Source organism: Silurus aristotelis (genome assembly GCF_946808225.1).
Source record: "Silurus aristotelis genome assembly, chromosome: 11".
NCBI lineage: Eukaryota > Metazoa > Chordata > Actinopteri > Siluriformes > Siluridae > Silurus > Silurus aristotelis.
Genome location: NC_139584.1, coordinates 15,538,795 through 15,555,956, shown reverse-complemented (window position 1 = coordinate 15,555,956; position 17,162 = coordinate 15,538,795). Strand labels below are relative to the sequence as shown.

The 17,162-nt window shown below is 36.5% G+C and overlaps 2 protein-coding genes across 4 annotated transcripts in view; one reads left to right on the top strand and one right to left on the bottom strand.

Moving 5' to 3' along the window:
* The window catches only part of hsd17b4 (hydroxysteroid (17-beta) dehydrogenase 4), a 23,722-nt gene extending 19,558 nt beyond the window's left edge, over nt 1-4,164 (top strand). The window contains exons 12-24 of the mRNA XM_083553696.1: nt 117-223; nt 500-736; nt 957-1,008; nt 1,101-1,172; nt 1,342-1,445; nt 1,542-1,607; nt 1,825-1,894; nt 2,015-2,121; nt 2,303-2,389; nt 2,519-2,608; nt 2,724-2,862; nt 3,226-3,353; nt 3,469-4,164. Coding sequence (XP_083409822.1) covers nt 117-223; nt 500-736; nt 957-1,008; nt 1,101-1,172; nt 1,342-1,445; nt 1,542-1,607; nt 1,825-1,894; nt 2,015-2,121; nt 2,303-2,389; nt 2,519-2,608; nt 2,724-2,862; nt 3,226-3,353; nt 3,469-3,558 — 1,349 coding nt within the window. The 3' untranslated portion in view covers nt 3,559-4,164. The remainder of the gene's footprint in view (nt 1-116; nt 224-499; nt 737-956; nt 1,009-1,100; nt 1,173-1,341; nt 1,446-1,541; nt 1,608-1,824; nt 1,895-2,014; nt 2,122-2,302; nt 2,390-2,518; nt 2,609-2,723; nt 2,863-3,225; nt 3,354-3,468) is intronic.
* A 596-nt stretch (nt 4,165-4,760) lies between these two features.
* dmxl1 (Dmx like 1) overlaps nt 4,761-17,162 on the bottom strand; it is a 41,658-nt gene continuing 29,256 nt past the window's right edge. For all 3 annotated transcript variants that reach the window (XM_083553689.1, XM_083553691.1, XM_083553690.1), the window contains exons 29-45: nt 16,558-16,800; nt 16,002-16,189; nt 15,763-15,908; nt 15,589-15,674; nt 13,977-14,178; nt 13,604-13,721; nt 13,237-13,299; nt 12,018-12,104; nt 11,796-11,914; nt 11,158-11,299; nt 9,801-9,861; nt 9,434-9,561; nt 9,225-9,302; nt 9,034-9,125; nt 8,873-8,925; nt 7,204-7,421; nt 4,761-6,243 (exon numbers count right to left, since the gene is read on the bottom strand). In XM_083553689.1, the coding sequence (XP_083409815.1) occupies nt 6,019-6,243; nt 7,204-7,421; nt 8,873-8,925; nt 9,034-9,125; nt 9,225-9,302; nt 9,434-9,561; nt 9,801-9,861; nt 11,158-11,299; nt 11,796-11,914; nt 12,018-12,104; nt 13,237-13,299; nt 13,604-13,721; nt 13,977-14,178; nt 15,589-15,674; nt 15,763-15,908; nt 16,002-16,189; nt 16,558-16,800 (2,249 nt within the window). In that variant the 3' untranslated portion in view covers nt 4,761-6,018. The remainder of the gene's footprint in view (nt 6,244-7,203; nt 7,422-8,872; nt 8,926-9,033; nt 9,126-9,224; nt 9,303-9,433; nt 9,562-9,800; nt 9,862-11,157; nt 11,300-11,795; nt 11,915-12,017; nt 12,105-13,236; nt 13,300-13,603; nt 13,722-13,976; nt 14,179-15,588; nt 15,675-15,762; nt 15,909-16,001; nt 16,190-16,557; nt 16,801-17,162) is intronic.

Genomic DNA, 17,162 nt, shown 5'->3' with positions numbered 1-17,162 from the left:
GCTTTGTAGTGCTCATCATTTGTGTTATGTTTGGGTTGAGCATGTCGCTGTCTTTGTCCTCTGAGTGTGGACTGATTAATTAAACATTTGGTTCCCTTTTGTGCACTGCCATTAAGAGTCGATGCACTTGCTGGTGGATGTGTTGTCGAAAGTGGATGCTGAGAAAGGGATTGGAGCCAATCCAACCAGTGCTCTGACCGCTTTATCATCTGGCATAAACCCGGTGAGTACTGAATATGCAGCTTGAAACGCCTTTTAAATGCAAAATACAATAAGTACATCAAATTTCACATTGATGATTACAAAAAAATGACAATTTTTAATTCGTAAAATGTTACTATTACAATAAATTTGCGTACATAATTGTATAGTCATAAAATCATATACAAAACGACACTACTGTCCTACTGAACAGATCTTTACTTTCTGGTCAATTGAACAATACATCAGTTTCTTTCTAAAGCCTTTATAATTATACATGTACACTGTATGCCTGCAGGCTGAGGCCGTAGGGAAGGTGCTTCCTGAGATGACGTTTAGCTACACTAACATGCACTGCATTTTATACGCCCTGGGAGTGGGCATGTCTACTAGAGAGGCCGATCACCTCAAGTTCCTCTATGAAGGTCATGAGGAGTTCAGCTGCCTGCCTACATTTGGAGTTATCCCAGCTCAAGCATCAATGCTAGATGGAGGACTGAGTTCTGTTCCAGGACTCAGCTTCGACCCTACCAGGGTAAGCAGATTTTATTTTTTTAAAGTGATGTCAAGTGATTTGACTTCAATTATGCCGCTGATCTCACCGAGGCTTTTGCTTAATCAGATCAGACTTGTGCAGTCCATATATCTTTCTTGCTATATATTCTTTTCTATATTTTCCACTCTCGTATGCCTTTAAGGATGCAGTGGATGAAATGTAAATTCTAACATTCATCCCTCTGTATATTGTTTTGAAGCTCCTACACGGAGAACAGTACTTGGAATTGTACAAACCGTTGCCAACTTCCGGTATGATCTGCTTTCACATGCGTGTACTGTATAATAGATAGATATTTATTTATTTATTTTACCTGGCTGCTTAACGAACATCTATTTTCTAGGAACGCTCACCTCTAAGGCATCAATTGCAGACATTCTCGACAAAGGATCTGGAGCAGTCATACTCCTGGATGGTGAATGATTATCTTTTATCATCATCAGAATATAATGTATTTGGCCTTGATTATATGGAAGAACTACTCAGTAATGTATATTTCTTTGATAAGTGAAAACCGTTCTAACTGAATAAAGAACCGAGCAAGAATTAACATGGAGCACAATGATGCGTCTTCATTCCTGCAGTTTACACGTACAACAAGCAGGAGTTGGTCTGCTACAATCAGTTCTCAGTGTTTATCGTTGGGGCTGGCGGGTTTGGTGGAAAGAGGACATCAGATAAAGCAGTGGTACGCCTGTAAATCATGTAGATTATTCAGTGTTTATTTATGTATTCCTCTTGTTCAGCATTTATAATATTCCTTGTTTTATTCCCCCCCTCCCAGGCCACCGTTGCACCTCCAAACAAATCACCAGATGCAGTCGTGGTTGATGAAACCACCAGAGATCAGGTGTGATAGCGGTGATATACGATCTAGTTAATGAAAGGATTTCAAATTGATTAATAGAATTGCTATACTCCGTTAGTATTTTGTAGGTGGTGGTATATCAGCCAGCATGGAGTAATTGTGCATAGCAATTAGATTTAGTCATATTCATACAGGCATTTATACATATTTTGGACTGACCTCTCTCACAACTATCTCAAAAACATTTTCTGCATTTTAGGCTGCTTTGTATAGGTTGAGTGGTGACTGGAACCCTCTTCACATAGACCCAAGCTTTGCAGCAATGGGAGGTAAGAGGTGCTATCGCTTCCCTCTGTAAACAGGAGCATGTTTTTAGAATCAGTTACAGTAATAGTGTTTGTCCCAAAAAATGATTCATATACAGTTTTAAAAGTTGTCTAAAACTTTAGGATTCAAGTCTCCCATACTGCATGGACTTTGTTCGTTTGGATTTGCTGCACGCCAGGTCCTGAGGCAGTATGCAGGAAACGACGTTTCCAGATTGAAATCTATTAAGGTGAGGCAGATTTATGCAGCGCTACTCAAAACCTTGTAATACTCCTGTAACACACTCTCAACTATCTAGCGATTTTTTTTTTTTTAGAAATTGTATTAGTTTTTTCCGCATACTTTCTTCGAATGATCGCGGCGGTCTGTATTAAAACTTCTTGCTCTATTCTTTATTTTGTATTTCCTAGGTGCGATTTGTGAAGCCGGTGTTCCCAGGCCAGTCGCTACAGACAGAAATGTGGAAAGAGGAAAACAGAGTTCACTTTCAGTGCAAAGTGAGAATAAAGCTTGTGTATAGAGCCTACATCTGTCTATAGCGTACACTGACTGCTGAACCTTCTATTTTCTCCCATTTCGCATTCCACTGTCCAAATCATTTACGTATTTTTATTCTGGCTGTTCAGGTGAAGGAGACGGGAGACGTCGCGTTATCTGGCGCGTATATAGATCTCCACGAAGCTCCCGGCGCTGTCGCGAGCACTTCTCCAGCAGAGGTACAGCATCATTTCTATTAAATATTAATTATAATACATTGTGAGCAAAAATAAGCAATTTGAGGAAAACAACTGTATGGAAAAAATGATTATAAATCACCATGTGACTTTATAGACCAGTGGACTCCAGAGTGACTTGGTGTTTGCTGAAATTGGACGCCGGATCAAAGACCTTGGTGCTGAACTCGTGAAGAAAGTGAATGCTATTTTCAGATGGGAAATTACCAAAGGCGGAAAGACTGCTGCCCAGTGGAGTAAGACTTCAGATTAATCATTCAGAGGGGCTCAAGATTTTATTTCCCAAGTGTTCTTTATTAGACATTACATGTAAGGATGAAATGCTAATATTCTCTCTATGACAGGGGTCAACACATTGTTTTAATGAATTACAATTGCCTTGTGTGAAAAGCAACTTCATACTTTTAGATATTTAAAATGTGGTGCTTTTTGAGCTTTAAAAAAAAAAAGGATCATATCTTGCCTGTTGTTTCTTTTTCTATTTCAACATTTTTCATCTCTCCAAAAGGGGATACATGCTGTAACTTTCTTGGCACACAGATCAAGCTTTCATATTTATTTATCCCTCTAAATCCAAGATCTGATCTTTTTCTGTTCAGCTATTGATCTTAAAACAGCACAAGGTGCACTTCATAAAGGTCCATACAGCGGCAAAGCTGACGTGACATTTACTGTGGCTGATGAGGATTTCATGGATGTAGTGCTGGGGAAACTGAATCCACAGAAGGTACTGTTTCACATTAAGGCTGATTCACCAGATGTGCGAGCGCTAGGACTATTCTAGCACGTTAATGCCGTTGTTCAGAAATCAGCGTTGTTTTTCTTTGTTTTCCACCCCATAGGCATTTTTCGCTGGCAAATTGAAAGTCAGAGGGAACATCATGCTGAGCCAGAAACTGGAGACAATACTGAAGGATTATGCCAAGCTGTGAGACTTCAAACAATCCAATGCCTTCGAGAAATGCAAACGCAGAATGCATGACAGTTTTGCAGAGGGGGTACGATGGTTTCTAGAATGAGATTTAAAATCAAACAGCTAACATTTACAAATCATCAGTAACAGTCTGAGAATGTTTCAGATTCAGAGAGTGAAACACTAATAAAAAAAAAGGAGCAATAACCGTATTCACGTGATCTTGTGTTAATTAGTTTTCCGAGTCTTTGTTGACCCTACATTTTATTAAGGCCTGTTTTCTTGACTTGCAGTCCAAAAGTGACAGACGTGTAAAGTAAAAAATTAATGTTAACAATAAAAATTCCACACTGTTACTTGGTACTTAACAGTAGTCAAAGCTGATTTTATTTTTAAGCAGCTCTGAGTAAAGCTTGTTATTGATGTTTGCATAAAAAAATATTCCTAGCAATCATTTCGCTGACTTTAAATAGAACCGAAAGCATCTTTTCGATTAATTAATGATTATGAAAGTAAAACAACTCAGAATACAGTCAATCGAAAGGTTTCTCATTCTACACTTTGTTCTCAGAAGTTTAATAATGATTTATAAATTTGTAATAAATTAACTTTGTGTACTGCTTAATGGAATTTGCTCATTTAATGTTTGTAAACTGTATATAACAAACAAATGCACAAACCTTTAACCAATTTTGCAGCAAGGTGATTTATTTAATTACATTGGCTGTGTAATTACATATTTTAATTTACAATATATCCATAATAAAATTCAACAGATTTGCGTATATTCACATTTCAAAATTTTAAGGGAGAAGGTTGGACGTGCTCAAAACTACTGCAGTTTATTTCTTACTTCCAAATCAAGTAATGTTTTTTCTATCAATGTGGAATCCTATGAATGATTGATTATTATTTTCAGGGCGTAATCTGTATAACATGAATGATAGCAGTGTGTAAAGCGTGTATGATCTTGTAGCAAGAGCTAAAAGGAACAAAGCGAAAAAAAAAAAGCCATTTCTAAAAAATATATATGTTAAGAGCGTAATTTGCAAGAGCTGATATGTGACATTCTAATCATAAATATATTTTTAAACACTTGTAAATGGCCTATGGTTAGCAGGGTTTAATCAAGATAGTCTTTATTATATTTATATATTTACATAAACAAAATAATTCTTTAGTTGCTTTCTGAAATAAAGCTTAATGTAAAGCTTAATGTACTTTAAAACGAAGTTTTATTCTTGTGCAACATCTGACTGTAATCAGTCTTCATAAATCAGAAGGCTGACAAAAAAACATCAGTCTAACTACTTATTCACCATAGGCTATCAATATGTACCCTTTACCTTTGATTCAAAGAACAAGTCATAAAATGATAAGCTAAAGGCGTAGGAGTGATCAGGTTGAACTTTGGCAGCATGACAGAAGGACAGGACACTCGCTTCTAGTATAATGAACCCTAGTGCTGTTAGAGATGTGGGACAGCGCAGAACTCGGAGATTTAACTCTCAAAGGGCTTGATCATTATCTAAAGTCTAATGATAATATAATATAGAGTTTATGCTAGTATTGAATATACTAGAAATAATCAGCTGTCAGCCAGATCTCAGTCTACCAGAAGATAGTTGTTGGAGGCGATAGAACAGCATTTTATTGGTAACTGACTAATGGCAAGGCTTTTCCACTTACGTACACATAAAAATGCCGATTTCTCAGACTCCTCCTCTGAGGGAAAGTGCGTATGAAAGGTCTCATCCTTCATTACTATAGGATTCAAGTTTGTCTTTGGAGAAAAGAAATAAAAAAATTCAAAAAAAACTTAAGATTGCCTGCGCTGATATACATATTTCCTGGGCAGGTCTTACCCAATCGATGATTATTCTACAATAAACTAAATACTGTTTAAGCTTATTATTATTAATATTCCAGAATACCTTGCTCATACCATTAGGGATACAAGCAAAAACTAGTACATAGTTAAATGTAAGAATGGTCACAAATTTGCAAGTTACAGAATGTAAAGAAGTTTTACAACCCTGACTCGAACCAGTAGGTGTCACAGAGGTTCACGGTTGTAATTCAGGTATAAATATAAGGACACTTTTCACTGTTTATTATTTTTTTTAATCTAGACCACGATCACAACAACTGCTTAGCAACGGATTATGTAAGGCTTACTTAAGTGCTGTGTATATATTACAATAGGATTGAACTCTCCATGTAATGCAGATAAAAATGGAGTAAAATAGATCATCTAATGGACTTAAATACGTTTCTACACTTGATTCGCTTGTAAGTGATATGAAAAAGCGTCTGTTATCTAGAATATCAGTTGGCCTTAATCAATCTGTATGTCCGAAGCTGCGACTGCTGGGTGTTTCAGCAGAGCCGTGTTCGCTCGATTCAAAATGCCTTTTCCCCGTGGTCCGTATTGCTCATCTTACCCTGTGCAAAAGTTGATCCGAAAGTTTTAATTGTGCTAAATAATGAATTTGACATCATTCTTCGAATTGTTGGTGTAAGTGCTGACGTGGTCAGGCAGGACGCGCATTTTCATGGTGCCGTCGGCACCACAAGAAAACATGTGATTGCCTGTTGCCGTCTCGAGCTGCATCACTCCTGTGCCCAGGTTGCGGAAGATGGACTGCCGGGCGTGCTCGTTCGGGAACATGTGCAATAGGCCCTGCGTTAACATGTTCCACACCTACAAAAAACATACAAGCATCATTGTCAATACGTTAAAATAATAAAAAAAACAATTTTTTTATCAATTATTTGACAATTTTAACAAAATAAAAATCCAAATCAAACCAATATTTAGTGTGGTCACCCTTTTGGCTTTCAAGTCTAATTTTTTTATTTATTTTTTTCAATTAGAATTGTGAAGGATCAGAGTCAGCTGTGATCAATTTCATATGTAGGCTGAAATACAGTCAATAACTAACAGAAAAAGCTGTGTGGGAGATTTAAACCAGATGAGGAACAACCAGAGACTAAGATGAGGTTCTGGAAGACAGTTTCATGGAACAGGTCCTACACCATGGCAAGACACTTCCTTTTAATATCAAATATAGATGATGTCCAGCAGTTCCATCAGGAAAGAAATGGAGGAAACCTATCTACTGTCTGGAGTACCCTGGCCAGAAGTGGTCTTCATGGTAGAATTGTGTTCAAAAAGCTAAGCGACTCAAAAAAATCTACAAAAACATAGGATCTTGGGTGCAGAAAAGTGGCAGAAGATGCTCTGGACTGATGTGTCCAAATGCAGGCAACAGTGAAGCATGGTGGAGGTTGTAAGTTTGGTGCTGCATTTTTGCAAATGACAGTGATTATAACAGCTTTAATGGTTCCTCAATGCTGAGAAATACAAATAGATAGTAACTAAATAGAAGAACTGATGCTGTTTCTACGGTTTAAAATGGTTTGTCTCACCAAATATTGATTTGATTTGGATTTTCCATTTCGTTAACTGATATAAATAAATTCTCTCAATACAAAATAAAAATGTTGACATTTCAAATACAATTTGAACCTCAATCTTATACAATTATACTAATTGTAAATTAAAATGTTCATTATTCTGCATGTTGAAAAAGGTCACCGATTAATTTCTGAGATTCTGGATTACACTGTAACATAAGACACATATCTGAATCGAAAATACCTTGATGTTGCCTTCGGCCGAGCCACTGATGAAGCAACATTCGGTGGCATCCACAGCCAACGCTTTGACAGCCGAGTCATGGGCCTGAAAGCTCTGGCGCTGGATCTTAAGTGCGAGGTCCAGCACACTGATCCATCCTTTCCTCCCTCCGCTGAGCAGCAGCTGCTGTTTGGGAGCAAGAGCCAGCACAGTGGCACCAGACTCATGGCAGCTAAAGCCTGCAATCAGATTGACATGCTTGGTGGGATTTCAGGGCCCCTGTTTATAAAAGATGTGTGTGTGTGTGGTATACACTGTACGGCCAAACGTTTGTGGACACATGACATTACAAAAATATGTGCATTTCTAGATTTTCGAGATTTAGTCTCCATTTGCATTTGTAATAACTGTTATTTTCATATTTTAGGGAAGCTTTACTGATTAATGTAAGAAGAGCTGGGGCTGAGCCAGCACTTTTAGTTCTTCACGAAGCTTTTCAGTGGGGTTGAGGTCGGAGGACTAGACTTTATAGGACCAGATCATGCTGGAACAAATTTGGTCTCAGTTTTAATTAAAACACTAAAAAAACACTCTGCTCTTCACCTTTAGGGCAACAGTTTGATTGAGACCCACATATAAGTGTGATGGTCAATTTCTGACATATTTTTGCCGATATAGTTTACAGTGGTGCACCTGTATAGACCCCAAAGGGAGAAAAAAAATGCATTACTGCCAGGTGCAGTGTGTGACACATAATATGATCAGCGCTGCGGTTGTCAGTATCGCCATGGCAACACTTCATTTCACAGCAGGCAAAGACGCAGTTTAGCTGGTGAATAAAACATGTTTGTTTGAGTCTTAAAACTATCGGCAGGGAAATCTAGTTAAATCCTGTCCTGCGTTTTTCTGGGTCATCTAGATGCAAATCTAGAGCATGTTTGAACAAGTCCTCTTTTCTCACTGTAAATGGTCTGAGGTGCTCCCAGAAAAAGCCCACGAATTTGACAATAATTGTAAAGCAGAGGTGAGAGACACTTTAAAAAAGGATATAAAAGGTAATGGAGGCTTTAATGTTATAACACCTCTGCTTGCTAATACAGATTTACTGATAACACTGATCAGCTTTTCAAACGTTTGAATTCCAAATTCTTTGCATTTCTAATTATTATTATTATTTATTTTTTTTTATACAATTTTATATGTAAAAATGACATTATATGCACATTATATACATATGTAAATGATAAAAAAAATGTTTTAAATAAAATTTAGATAGATAATCAATTAGAATCCTACAAGGTTGGTAGATTGTTACTATGGGCAGACTTTCCAAATTTGGCTGAAGATAAAAATAAGAAAAACTGTTAAATACATAACCTTTGAAAAAAAAAAAGGTAAATAAAGGCTTATTAAAAGGTTAATGGGATTAGAGCTAACATTTTACTGTCTGTCTGAAGTTGTGATTGGTTAAAATAATCACAATCCTACAGCATAATTGTCCGTTTTATAATTAATGAATAAACCTGTGTGAGCTGTGTGCTTATTGTTTCTGTAAAATCTGTTTAGGGGATATGTAAGGATTAATTGTTTATTTGTTGTTCATTTTTATCATCACTGCAGTCTAGAATTATTGTCCATTCCAACACAAATGAGGAGAAACCTGAAAGCAGCAATAGCAGTGTAAACTCACCATGAACCAGACTGTTGGATGGTGTGACCAATGTATCCCAGAGACATACGTTTCTGTATAGTGAAAGGAAGAAAGAGAGGTAAAGAAAATGTTTTTCCTGAGTAACCCGACTGAAAAAAGTCAGCTATGATCCAGTGGATTAATTTCCCTGCACAATGTACCTGTTGTCAGTGGAAAGGCCAGCGGTGGCGATGAGGGATGATGAGCCCACGAACACAAAGTCATGCGCTGTTTTGTTATGGCACTGCAATGTCTAAAGAGGAACACAAAGAACACCATCTGTTGCCACCCCCAAAGAAAATAAAATTTTCTTCTTTAAACAAACAAAACAAAACAGAATGATGGAATGTACCAGGTAGGGTTTAGGGGTGTTCCCTGAAGTATTTGTCTGCCAGAGACTAAGAGCTCCATCTGAATCAACAATACCAAACTGGGGAGGGAAGAATCTGTTACATCTAAATATTCAAGTACTTTAGAAGAATAAAAATAGTAGGTAATACCAGGTAAACTATTTTTTATACTACATTTTATCTGTAAAGCACACACAATGTTTTCACTCACCTTATTCCCCTGGTAGTTGAATCTGATCCTCGTCACCCTGGAGTTGCCAGGGCTCCTAAAGCAGATGATCTGCTGCGAATGACCCCATTCAAACATCCTCACACTGCCATCCTGAGCTCCTGTTAGGTCTGTATTTAAAGATAGAGAACCCATTATACCGAAATACAATACCTTATACATAGATTATTATTAGTATATGTTAAATATACCAGTGCTGTGATTAGAAAAATACTAGGATGAATTGTATAATGGATGGGTTTGTCTTTCACACTGAATAAAGATTAGCCTGTTCATGAAGAGGGGAAACTCTTCGCTGGGCTTCACTCAGTAATATATTATTAGCCATAAAACTTCTGGTGGCACTTACAGTATGGGAGTGTAGGGTGGGACGTCATCCTCCTGACGTTGTTAATGTTTCGTTTAATCAGCTACATGGAGGATAAAGCATTTAGTAAGTTATAGAAAGAAACGACATCTTTAACAACTAAATAATCCTAAAGAAACATACACAATACCTGACCATCACATACCTGACATCACATACTTACTGTATGTGCTCATTTGAGTTTATATGCGTTTGTTGAACAGTAATCACAAATGTAATTTATGTAATTTGCTACTGTATTTAAGTAGCTTTTTCGTGTATCTGTACTTTACTGAAGTATTTCTATTTGGTGAGAACTTTAACTTCACTACATTACTAAGTCAAATATCAGACTTTTTACTCAACTATATTTTTTTTGTTTGCGAAATCAGTCGTTTGTATGCATTCATGAGTGGATTAAAACTTAACCGGTCAAGCGTGCAGAAAGCCACCAATCAGGGTAAAGCGCTTTTTGTTTTCAAACTTCGCCGCTTGGTGGTTTCTACTCAACACCAACATACAGTTAAGTGTGAGTTTAACAGCAACCACAACATTTAGAAATGATTAAATAAACGATAGAAGTAACTCCTTTTTTTTTTTTTAGTTACATTTTTTTTTTAAGTAGTTGAAAAGAAGGTTTTGGGCTCATGGTAATTTGAACAGATATCGCTGTTTGTCTCATTAATATCATTCTATTAATAGATTGTGAGAAGAGTAACTTTAGAGTCTTTTCACATAAACAAACAGTTGTTTAAGAGTCTTGTAAGAAAAATGTTAATAGGAACATTATAGCCATAATAAATCATAGTACTTTTGATACCTTATTACATTTAAAGGCAAATACTTTTGTACTTTTATGGCTACTTCATCCATGGTTTGGGTACTTCATCCACCACTGGTTATAATAATCCCCACTCCCCTGGGAATGCTTTCTAAATAAGTTTGCACATGACTATGGGGATTTAACAAATCAGCCATTAGAAAAGCCAAAGGTTAGAAAGTCTGTGGTGTTCCAATTCATCCCAAATTGTGCTCAGTAAAGTTGTTGTCAGGAGGCCGTGTAGACTGCTCGAATTTCTCTACTCTAAACGAGGCAAAATATAGCTTCATGGATTTTGCTTTATGCACAGAGGCACAGTCAGTCTGGAACATGTTTGGACTCCTAAGCTTCAGTAAAGACCATATATGGGTGTGATAGTCAGGTGTCCACAATCTATTCACCATTTATTGTATATTTAATAAAAAACATATATATTAAATATATCCAAAACCATATAATTAAACAGTATATTACCATACACTGGCAGTAAGAATTAAGCTGGCAGTAAGAAAGCCAGTAACATGGTCATGGGCTGCTCACCATTGCTGCTCCTCTGCCAGTCTGGTGGCTGCCCAACCAGGGCATATTAATAGGAGTGCCAGGACTGCTGCGAGTGTAAGGCGTTGTGCCATGCAAAGCGGTAAAGTCATCCCGAGTCTGGACCACCAGAAAGTCATCACCTCTAAAACACAGCAAGAAGCACAATACAGGATCAAATAAGAACTGAACAACATAATGTGTCTGCTCTCTTCCTGTTAATTGAAACAGCAATTTAAATGGATCATTACTGTCGCTCACGGTCAAATCAATCAGAAAACAAAGCATTCACACTGACAATCAGGTAATAATGAGATTCAAATATAATTTCTTCAATGTCTGATCAGTGAATGAAGCGGAAATAAGCTGCAATGATGCCACATTAAATTCATATAAAGGGCTTTTGTGTAGGTTGTGAAAAGAAAATAGGACTCATATAGCTTTGAAACATATGGAACATGCCTTGGTAGAAGTAGAATAGAACAGAAAATAAGAGCTGGCCGAGGAAAATACAGATCCAAACAGCATTTTAATTCCCGCTTCATTGAAAATTGTCAAAGTAAATTTCCCATTATTTTGTCACTGTGACAATTTTCCTTGTTTTGAAATTTGAACAGATTAAAAGAAGTTGCCAAAATTACTTTGCTTCCGTCTCTGTTTCATCATCGATCCATGTCAATATCTGAGTGGCCAGAATGGAGGACACGTCCAGCTCCTGGATGTCATGGGTTGACGCAATTACTAAGCAGTTACGATTAGCCTGTGAAAGCAGAATACATTTCATTACACACACGAACCCAGTTCACAAGCAAAAACTAGAACTACTCAGAAAATGGCAGCAATTCTCTCATGCAGCTCTGCACCTTGTTAATGGCGAAGGCAGTGATGATGTCAGATTCCTTGTGGATGATGCGAGCTTTGCCTCCAGGGTAACCCAGATCTGCCTCAATCTGTGCGAAATAGAGCCATTAATTTCAAGTTTCACTGTTCCACTAACATTTTACTGTCTACAGCAATTCTCACATTCTGATATTGTATTACATATAACAGAGAATAGCTGATGTTAAGTGGTCAGTTACAATAGAAATTACATTCCAAAAGCATAACTGTACATTTTAATAACAAATCTAGGTGAGCTGTGAGCTTATCGTTTCTCCAAAATTTAGTGGTGTAAAATTGCTGTAGAATTAGAGAAATATCTTAATAAATAGAATATTCTATACATTTTTCGTTTGCATCTAATTAGAATCAAATTAAAGCTTGTGGATTTGATGAGAAATAAAAAAAAGGGTTTTTTTTGTAGATATGTTGTGTTGTCATTATTTGATTAACATAAGCAGGCCATATCTCAAATCAAAGATTTTAAAAGTGATATATAAAATCCATCGTGATAGTTTTTCCGGGTTGCGTTATACAGTACGAGAGCGGCCTCTAAACTATTTGTTTATATAATTATATAGTTTATATATTATATACTGTATATAAAAGTGATATTATATCATATATTGCTAATACAAAAAAAAAATTCAAACTAGTGCGTTTTCATGCAGATGTTATTCTTTTGTCATTATTTATTATCAGCTGTGTCAGGGCCAGTTCTAAAATAGAAAGATACTAAGATATTTTTTAACAATAAATAAATCCCCCAACCATAGTCTTTCAAAGTGTCATTCTTTCTCTCAGTCATTATTTCCAGGATAAGCCTGTGCGATGTGGATTTGGCGGGAAAAAATAAATAAATAAATAAATAAATATAAATATAAATATATATATATAAATATATATATATATATATATATATATATATATATATATATATATATATATATATATATATATATATATATATATATATAAAACCTTTTACAATTATTTTTCTCATGATTTATATATACATTTAATAATGTAGTGAACTTAAATATTTAGAGCAAGAGAGATAAAGTACACCTTATGGCAGTAAAAGGTAAAGAAAGAGGTAAAATCACATAATGCTTCTTTAAATATAGCAAGTATGCATACATAACAATATCCACGTGCACCACAAATCTTTAACAAACATTTTAACTATATAACAAGCAGTACCTGATTGGAACCAAGTTGCTCCATCCCTGAATACCTCATGCTGTCAGTGCAGTCCTCAACCAACTTAAATTGTTCAAAATGGCAACATCAGACGAGAAATCAAATGAAAACATGCAAGTCAATAGCTCACATCAAAAGTGAACATACGTATAGACTGTTAAACACCAAAAATAAATTGCACAGAAGCAACAACAAATGGCATGAACATGAATTACATCACAAATAATCAGGCAAAGCAACTGCACAACACAACCGGGAGTTATAGCACACACAGAGAAGCACATTCAAAATTCATCAGTGCTGTATTATATACTAGGTCAGTTCATACGATTGCACAAACCAGATAAGCATGCAAATGACTGTGTACCTCTTTCTGATCCCGCTTTTTGGTAAAGATGTTACGAATAAAAGTCTCCTGCACTTCTTCCTGTTTTACCAGATACTGCCAGAGTCTCTTAACAGAAAGTGCAGAATGATGGTGGGACCTAGATGATTAAGAAGCACAGTCAATACAATAACACAGAATCTTAACTCCCAATATTACAGGTCTTATTATTGTAAAAAAAATAATAATAATTCTAATAATAAATCAAGCAATTTCCCCCAGCATTTTTTTTCAGCATTTAAATTACCTGTTCAGAACATGATTAGAGATCATAATCATTGTAATCATATTCGACAGAATGAAGAAATTGGCTGTGTGTGTGTTTGGCAATCCAAATTGTCTCATCCCCACTGACCTGAACGGTGTGTTAGAGGGTTCGAATAAGGCCTTGTGTCTGAGGAGAGCTGGTCCAGATGCCATGGTCCCATCAATTGGGTGTGTGGAGATATATTCAGAGGGAGGTCCACCGAAAATCTCCAGCCTTTTGAGTAACACCTGTTCCCAGCGCTGTAGCGTTTTCATTACCGAGTGGCACAGTGGAGAGCATACAGGCAGATCTAAAAATATACACGTACAAAATAGGAATAAAAAAGACATTGAATTACATTGCCAACAGTCCCCCTGTTAACATCGGCAAACACAAAATCCTAAATATGACGAGTTTTAACTATAAAGTGGTCATGCAATACGTCTACTACATTTCAACTGCTAGCTGAGGAATTCGCACATCTTACAGCATTTTTTCCTCATTTCTTGAATCATCCTCAATATTTGCAAAACAGTAAGTGCATTTCTCAAAGCAATTTGCACCACATAATGGAATACTTGCAAAAGCCTGTACTTTTTTTTTTTAAAGACAGCACAAATGTACAGGTTTCTGTATATGGGATATTGTTTGCAGAAGGTTTCAACTTTTACTGTACTGTAATAATGTTTGTTTGTTTCCTGGTTGTTTTCGGAAACTATAATTCTGTGTTAAGTGTAGGTTTCCGAGATTCACTTTTTACATGTTTTAGAGAACCGGTACACATGTACACTCGCCTTCATTAGTGACAGTCAAGATTTATCTGAACAATTAAATTCAAGACACATATACATACATTATATATATATATATATATATATATATATATATATATATATATATATAAAAATTAAATAAAAAAAGATTTAATAGAAATTTAAGCTTCATAGATTCTGATAACTGGTTTAACAATTCTGGATTTATGCAATGAACTGAAGCTGGGATGTTTTGGGGGTTGAGACTATTCAGGTGAGAACCAGTATAATATATTTTGATTAACATGACAAAAACAAATGATAATGTAGGAGACAGCAAGCATACACAATCAGTTAAATGAATGTACTGAAGCATTCGCGATTTGTTCAAAGCAACGAGAAATTGCTTTTATGATGTGCACAAGTGACTACATGATGGAGGTTTTGAAAATGTCATTTCGTATCTGAGAAACGTTTCAAAGCAACTGAGAAAAACTAAGTACAGAATACAATTTCCAAGCATACACTATAGAGCTAAAGTTTTGCCAACACCTGACCATTCACATTTGCATTTTATTTACCCCATTCCAGATTTAGTCTCCCCTTTGCTATTATGGTGACCATCCATCTGTGAAGTCCAGTTCATCCCAAAGGTGCTCATTAAGGGTAAGTAATACTTACTGGACACCAGTATTGATTATGACAGATTTAATGAAATATGAGAGCTTACAGAATATACACATGATTATACTGCAAAGTCCTTGTTTAAATATAAAAGTAATATATTTGTTTCCTTTATTAAAATGGCATCTTGTAGATCTTGTGTTTAGATCTTCTATGACAAGTTCTTTTAAACATAATCTATATTTGATTCCACTCAGCCAGTGTTTATTCCTTTTTGACAGGTGATGGTTTAAAAAAACATAAGAGTGAAAAGAGTGTCTTTACTAAATAAGGGAGGTTTTTACCCAGTAGATCAAAGCCAGCCATGGGATAGAATGATTTCAAGCTTCCCAGCACAAGCTTCACCATGGCCACGCGCATCAAACACCAGCTAAGGAAAGAATAATTTAGCATTCATTACACTGAAACTAAATCACAGCATGATCAGAAAATGCACTGCATACAAAAGCCCTGCATACCTATAAGAATTATTGTTGGAATGTTCCTGAAGGTGACAAATAGTATCTCCAAAACCATCCTCTTCTTCCTCTTCTTCTTCCTCATCACTCCCCTGGCTTTCCTCTGAATCATACTCAACTTGGCTTACAGATGGTGGCAGGAAAGGCTGCGGGAGACATATAAATGTGGAATATGTCAAGCCTAATAAGAATGGAAAAAAATAAAGATAAGATTGGACAGAACATAATTTGTCTTGTACCTTTGCAATAAAGTAGTCCCAGATGCTAAGCTCAGGAGGAACAAAGCGTTCCTTAAAAATGGATGCTTCCTGCTCTACTATAGGGCTGTGGCTGACTGGGTTGTCTGCTGCCTCCCTGGAACTGCTTCTAGAAGAATGCTGCCTGAAACGCTTCTGCTTCCATTCCTGGTCCTCCATCACAGCAGGGGCTGACACACACACACACACACACACACACACACACACACACACACACACACACACACACACACACACACACACACACACACACACACAAATAGCAAATTGTCATGAGAAACAGTACTATGCCTACTAGACAAGTGATATATATATATATATATATATATATATATATATATATATATATATATATATATATTGTAAACAGACACAGTAGGCCAATGCTGGGATTGTAAAATACCCTAATAGCTACTGAATAATACATTTTACTTCTACTGAGAAAGCTATTATGTAGGCCAGCATCTTCTGCTGTCTACAAAAAAAAAAAAAAAAGGGAAAAAGGGAAGAAAAAAAATATTTTTAACAAAGCACTAACCCAATGCTGGGCTGGATTTTCCTGTTACAGTAAGCCGAGCCCCCCCACCAAACACAGCCACCCACAGCTTGCTGTTAAGTGGATGCGCCACAATGTGAAAGAGCTCGTTGCTGGAGTGTGTGGCCAGGCCATGCACAAACAAGCTGAGGAAGACAGCTGTGAGGATCTCACACAGCAGCACACCCACACTTGGCTGGTTTTCTTCTGCTGTTGCACCCAAGAGACGCACCAACGAACTGACACCTAAAGACAAAAAAATATATATAAGACTAAAAATACTGCCACATAGCTATTTGTGAGGCTCAGACAGAACATTCCTATTGTGAATACCGAGGCCAGCTGCTTGTATATAAAGGTAAAAAAGGCACAGAGCTAATCTTAGTCATAAGCAATTATCAGCTCAGTGCACTGCTAAAAGTAGATTAAAAGTACTTAAATTACACCTGGTGTGGTAAAAGGGGATATAAAACACATTTATTATATACAGTGGATCGATAATTTCGACCAGGCATATCTTTATGGTTATCGATCAGGCAGAACACCTAACCACCTGCCTAATATTGTGTTGTTCCCCCTTTTGCTGCTAAAACAGTCTTGACCCGTCG